This window comes from Macrotis lagotis, chromosome 1 (genome assembly GCF_037893015.1).
Source record: "Macrotis lagotis isolate mMagLag1 chromosome 1, bilby.v1.9.chrom.fasta, whole genome shotgun sequence".
Lineage (NCBI taxonomy): Eukaryota > Metazoa > Chordata > Mammalia > Peramelemorphia > Peramelidae > Macrotis > Macrotis lagotis.
In genome coordinates this window covers 899,739,587-899,746,407 of record NC_133658.1, presented here as the reverse complement: position 1 = coordinate 899,746,407, position 6,821 = coordinate 899,739,587, and the positions used below count along the sequence as shown (strand labels likewise).

The 6,821-nt window shown below is 46.3% G+C and overlaps 1 protein-coding gene across 1 annotated transcript in view; it reads right to left on the bottom strand.

The window, feature by feature from the left end:
- Positions 1-2,814: 2,814 nt before the first annotated feature.
- Positions 2,815-6,821, bottom strand: part of LOC141509340 (uncharacterized) — a 28,961-nt gene continuing 24,954 nt past the window's right edge. The window contains 2 exon segments of the mRNA XM_074218804.1: positions 2,815-3,500; positions 6,309-6,821. Of these exon segments, the coding sequence (XP_074074905.1) occupies positions 6,315-6,821 (507 nt within the window). The 3' untranslated portion in view covers positions 2,815-3,500; positions 6,309-6,314.

Below are 6,821 nucleotides of genomic sequence, written 5' to 3'. Positions count from 1 at the left end.
GAATGAAGCCCTTTGGCAATCTGGTGGCCTAATTTTAAACATTTTGAACTGAAGATGTCAAATTTCAGAAGTTAGTGAAAATGGAAGGTTTTTTGCATCTCAATTCATGGCCCCAAGCCACTAAAGTCTATCCATGGTGGACCCCAGGTGAAAAACTGCGGTGTTTTTGGAAACAGGCTGGACTTCGGCCTGTGGTCGGCAGGGGGCACTCTTTGATTAACTAGGAATGACTGTCACTAGATGAGTGTGAGTAGGGTGGAGAAAGCAGTCGTCCTTCAGAGGGGCTGGTTCAACATCAGCATCTGGGGGCTCGCTATTGGCACTTCCCTGCTCTCCAGATTCAGGGCCCTGATTTGGGGGAAGACTGGGTCCATTCATCCAGGCAGGGAGGGTGGGAGGAGGGGAGGAGGCTGTGGAGCCCCGGTCAGGGCAGAGTCATGGTAGGGAAGACCCTCACAGGTCATTGAATCACTCCTAGAGCCTCCTCCCCAGCTAGTCACCTTTGGGGACAGGAAACTCGCTATCTGTAGAAGCAGCCTCACTTGCCTTTAGATAGCTCTAATGAGCAAGGTTTTTCCTCACATAGAGCAAAAATTTACCTCTTTGCAATGTCTAAACACTGGTCCTAGCTCTGCCCTCTTGGGTCAAGCAGAAGGAATGAAATCCCTCTAAGTCTCTAGTCCCATCCCCTTCTCCTCAGGAAAGACCCCAGAACTGCTTCTCCCTGCTGGCTCTGGGTCATCAGAACATTTCTGGGTCTCCTGGTTCCTGTTCCTAATCATTCTATGTTCATATCTCCCAGGAACTGAGGCCAAACTCCCCTTGGTAATGAACAGAAAAAGGCCAGGCAACACAATGGGGAGAGGAAGACACAGACACACAAACATAGATGAGACAGAGGAGACAGAGATGAGACACATGAAGATAGAGGAGAGACAGAATCAGAAAAAGACAAAGAGACTGAGACAAAGAGAGAGAGGAGAGACAGAGACAGAGAGATGAGATAGAAACAGACATAGAGACCAAAGACAGAGAGACAGGGACAGACAGTGAGAGATGGGCAAGACAGAGAAAAACGGAGAGAGGAAAGAAGAGGAGGAGGAAAGAGGCAGAGAGCTGGGACAGAGAAAGCAAGACAGAAACAGAGACAGAGGAGAGACAGAGAGATGATACACACATGGAGAGAGAGAGAGAGAGAGAGAGAGAGAGAGAGAGAGAGAGAGAGAGAGAGAGAGAGATCACACTAGTTAGAGCCTGAAGCCCCCTCACTCTCAGACTGGCAGACTGGGGAGGGGGGTGCGCAGATCAATTCATCTCTCTGTGCCCCAGGCAAGTCTCTAGATTGCTCAGAATTTGCTGATCAGCATCAGGATTGTCTATACTGAATCACAGGAGCAGACCAAAGATGTTCCCCCCAAATTAGCCAAGCACAGCTAGGGGAAAGACCCTGAAATGAGGTGATAATAGCTAGTGTTTATTTAGTGATTGAAGCATTCTCAAGACAACCCTGTGAAGTGGGTGCTGTGATTATCCCTGTCTTGCAGATGGGGAAACTGAAGCTGAAAGGGTGACTCAAGCTCAGGCTGAAACTTGGGTCTTCCTGACTCTAAGTCCAGCGTTCTAACCACATCATCACCTAACACTGAATGACAGTGGATACCCCACCAAAGGAAGTAGAAGCCCTCCATGCAGCTTTGGCATGGGTTCAACATGAAGCTAATCCTCTCTCAAGCTCTCCTGGGGGGAAATAGAAGAGGAAGTGGGACAAGGAATCCCTTTCTTCTCTAAGGCCTGGGGCTCTGGACTCCTGACATCTGGACTGTCATTGAGGGGTCACTTGTTACCTGCCAATGATGCAGACGTTCACATCTGGAGAATCACATTTCTGGGAGGTGTCCCAATTCAAGACTCTAACGGGGGGGGGTGACAGTGACAAAGAGGTCACTCTGGGTTCAGTAGGAGAGAAGAGCTTTTCGACAATCCGACAGAGTCACCCCAAGAAAGGAACGAGCTGTCTTGGGGGGTCGTGACCTCCCTTCCCCCAGAAAGATTCAAGCTGGAAATGACTAATTGTCTTTCAGGGAGGTGAAGGGGGATTCCTGCAAGGGGGGACCCAAGATGGCAATTAGGGTCTCTTAGAGTAGATGAGTCAGAGTGTGAACTGCTCTTAATCAAAGAAAACATCCTTTTCCCTAACTCTCCCCCCTCCAACCACACCCAATCCATTTTCTGGGTTCTCTGGAAAAATCCATTCTGGGGGAGTCATGGAGGATCAATGGAGAGAATTTACCCAAAGGAATTCTTTCCTGGCTCTTAGAATGTCTTATGGTCTCAGTAGCCTCAGTTGTCATGTTGTAAAAGGGGCTAATAGCACCAGCCTCTCCTGCCTCCCATGACTCTGGGAAAGAGAGAAATAGGATCACAAAAGGGATGGGTGGAGAGCCATTGATTTAAGGTTTGGACAACAAAAGTGGTTGGAAGGAGGCTGGGAAGGGGATGAGAAACCAGAGAAATTCATCTCCCAAAAGGGGAATGATCTCAATGAACATGTATACTCCTAAATATGGTATCAGGACATGACACTGGAGGGGAAAGACGGGATGCAGAGGGTTCAAGAGAAGAATCCAAACTTTTTCTCCCTCTCCTTTTTCTCTCTCCCTCTCCTCCCCTTTCCCCTCCCACTGTCTTTCTCTTCCTCCTCCTTTGTTCTCTTCCTCTCTCCTTGCCCCTTTCTCTTTCTTTCCCCCTTTCTTTCTCCCTCTCTCTCTCTTCTCCCCTCTGCATCTCCCCCACCCTTCCCTCCCACCACTGCCTGAGGTCAGAGAGATGTTCCTTTCTTATCTAAGGTCCCTTCCTCACCAACCTTATCATGACCTGGACAACATGTCCTCCCCACACCCATCAATATGTCCATGTTCTCGTTCTCTCTCTCTCTCTCTCTCTGCAAGGCAATGTAATTAAGTGATTTGCCCAAGGTCACACAGAGCTAGGTAATTATTAAGTATCTGAGGTTAGATTTGAATTCAGGTCCAGGACTGCACCACCTAGCAGCCCCACATCTCATCTCTCTAGTCTGGTTTTTGAGTCAAACCACCACCTTCTCAATAGGCTCTGGCCATTGGGACTTGGCCTAGGTCTTCACCTTCCTGTTCTGGAAAGCCAGGAAATTCTCTGCTTTGGGCTCTGGAGGACTGCCTCAGCAAGAGGGTTTTAGAGTCATTTGCCTCCTCTTAGGAGCCCTGAGTCCCAGAGGCATCAACCCATATTTTCACTCTCAGGAGCTGGGGGAAACTTGAGAAGGGGAGGGGAGGCAACCAGAGCCAGGTCTTTGGGGATCAGCTGTCAACCAGTGTTTCTTCAACTGGGAGTTTGTCTGAAGGGCATTGTCTCCTCAGGAGGAACCCAACTCTCTGAGGGTCTCAGGAAGGGGCTTCATTCAAGAAAATCCGCAGCTTCAGTCACACTCTTAATCCAGGGCCACATAGAGGTGGCAAGAGACTCTGCAAGATACAAAAGTCAAAGGTGAGCACCAGGAGGGAATGAGAGAGCATCCCCGGGGCTCCTGGAGCTGACTGTTGTATATGAAGACGCAAGAAAGAACCTGGGGAGCTGGAGAGTTACATGAGGACCTAGCCCAGCACTATCACCCCCACCAATAATGTATGTTGAACTGAACTATGTAGACCTTTCCTCATACCAAAGGGTCACAGTCCATCTCATGTGTTCACTGGGAAGGGCAGGAGAGGAGGAAGTCGAAAGAGGAAGGGCTGATGAAGGATGGGGAATCAGGGTAGAAGGGATAAGAGTTGGGATGAGGGCTGGGCTGGAGGATGAGGGATGGCTAAAAGGGGGATTGTGGGATTAGGATTATCATTGTGGAGGGCATCACATTTTCCCAGTGTCCCAACCTAAGGATCCTCCACATCTTTTCTCTCTCACCCTCCCAAACCAATCAGTAGTTAAGGCCTATTGATGATGCCCATGAACTAGCAGTCTGCTGCTAACCTGTGTAATTTAATCATCATATCTCCTTTCTACAATTAACAATTGCAGTCTGATCAATGAAGGGACAAGCTTTGTGAGGCCTAGGGGCTGTTGGTTTCTGGCTTTGTTTTGGAAGTCCTTTGATTCCTGAAAATTTATCCTGGCAGAGCTGGTTGACATGATAGTTTTACTCTACTACTCAAAGAAATCCCATTCTACTCTTCCTAATCTCCCTCTAGTATGAACTGGGAGATGAGTCCCAATCACTTGGTTTCCACCTTCTTGTCTCTAATGAGGGGAGGTACTGCCACATTTTTAGGTGACCTCCACTTAGACTCAGTAGATCCTGTGTAGAAGATGCCCATCCAAGGACATGATGAGCTGGGTGGCTAACAAGGGGCAGTTTTCATCTACCAAAACTCCCAAGTCTCTATCATATCTCCTTCCCACTATTCTCAAGTAGCACCCCATTTCTTTCATCCTATTTGAACATACATTTATATGGGCCTTCACTACAGCACCCAGGACATTCCAAGCTGCTGACTATTTCCATCTACTGACCAATCCAGTGCTCTTGGTCAAGCTTGCTTCTAGGGCTACTAGCAGCTCATATCTAAATGCATTTGCCTCCAGTGTCACTAGTTTTTGCACAGGAGACTAAAATTCCTCATTCAGAGACAGAGAGGCTTCTCTGCTTGAACTCTCTAGTCTGCCATGAATAATAACTGAGAATCTAAATTTCTTTGGCCAACTGGAACAGTCAGGATGGCAGAGGGGTAGCTGGAAACTCCAATGAAGAGTTCAATACAGAGGTTAAGAAACAAGATAGAACCCTATTTGGTACAAGACAGAAGGTGTGGCCAGCAGCTGGGGATAGATAGTCAAGGATAGAGAGAATAAGATATTCTCATATGCCATCCAAACCCTTCAATTTTATTGGAGTCCCAGATCCCTGCCATAGGGAATCTGGGTAGTCCCATGAAAGTAGGGATCCCTGTGGACTTCTTCCAAAAGTCACATAGAGACCCTGCAGAAGCAATTTACTCCTCCTCTTCATGTAAAATACTCCGAGGATCTCTCTGCTGAATTTCATGTGAAATAACAAGAGAAGATAAGTCTACATTTCTTTCTCAATCTCTGTCTATTCTTTCACTCTCTAGCTTCTTTGCAAATTTGGGGAGATAGACCCTCTTTCAAGCAAAGATATAAGAATATAAGCCAGCAGAAAAGGAACTGAGAGAAAAGTTGTGTCAAAGGGTCATGGACCCATTTCCCTTAGAACTTAATCCAAAATACTTGAGAGAGCAAAAGAGAAGGAAGCAAGAAAGGAACAGACTGATATAGAGAAGAAGAGGTTATGGGGTCCCTGTGGCACATTAATATACAGAGGGGGGTTGGAAAGGAGATAAGGTTTTCAATCTTTGTGCTTTTTTTTTCAGGTGGTTTTTTTTTTGCAAGGCAAATGGGGTTAAATGACTTGCCCAAGGCCACACAGCTAGGTAATTATTAAGTGTCTGAGGCCTGATTTGAACTCAGATAATCCTGACTCCAGGGCCAGTGCTCTATCCACTGTGCCACCTAGCTGCCCCTAATCTGTGTGCTTTTTATATCAAATACATACCTGGGGGTTGGGGATTAGACACATTAAGTAGAAAAGAAAAAGCTAAGTAATGGGTAGAAATTAATGATTCATTACTTATTACTTTAACTTCCAACACAGATGTTACTTAATTGTTTCAACAGTGATTTCTTTTTTCTTTCTTTTTTTTCTGTTGGGGAGGGGGAGAGAAGGAAGTTAAATTTTGGTGATTCATATTTTAGAGACCAGCTCTCCTTGCTTGGACTCATCATGAAGCTCATCATCAGGAGTGGTATAGGGGGATGTTGGGGTATTTCAAGACTATGAAGCCAGTGGAATAGGTGAATGAGAACAATTAGTGCCAATGGCCATAAAGGTGACTGAAGCAAGCACTGGAGAGTTTAGAGACTGGTTGGGTGTCAAGGATGCCAAGGTCATCCTGGGCCACTGACAATCATATCGACTTTTGTTCCACTGCTGGACTTTGGTGACACAGAGAGAGTGAGGCTAACAATTTTGTCTAACTCTGCCTCACTCAAATCCAACTCATGAGCAAGTTAAGACATCATCCTGTGATGTCATTAGCCCTCTCCAAAAATGAAGGACAACCATCACCACCACCACTGCTGAGAGGCAACTAAAATGCATCTACAGGGTACAAAGAACATTTTTTAAAAATCACTCAATCCTCCCACGACATATCGGCATCTACCAAAGTATATTTGAATAAGCATTCATTACATACCTAGAATTACTTTTCAGAATGAAGTTTCTGGTGCTTGGTGAGGGCTGCACGCCTACTGAAGGTATTCCCACATTCTCTGCACGCATAGGGTTTTTCTCCAGTGTGAATTCTCTGGTGCTGAGTGAGGAATGTGCTCCGGCTAAAAGACTTCCCACATTCAAAGCATTCATATGGTTTCTCTCCAGTGTGAGTTCTCTGATGGTAATAAAGGGATGACCTCTGGCTGAAGGACTTCCCACATTCATTGCACTCATAGGGCTTCTCTCCAGTATGAGTTTGCTGATGACGAGTAAGGAATGTACTCCGGCTGAAGGCTTTCCCACATTTACTGCACTCATAGGGTTTCTCTCCAGTATGAATTCTCTGATGTTCAGTAAGGGATGAGTTCTGACTAAAGGTTTTCCCACATACACTGCATAAATAGGGTTTCTCACCTGTATGAGTTCTATTGTGTTTGGTAAGGCATGTGCTCCGGCTAAAGGTCTTCCCACATTCATTACACTCAAAGGGTTT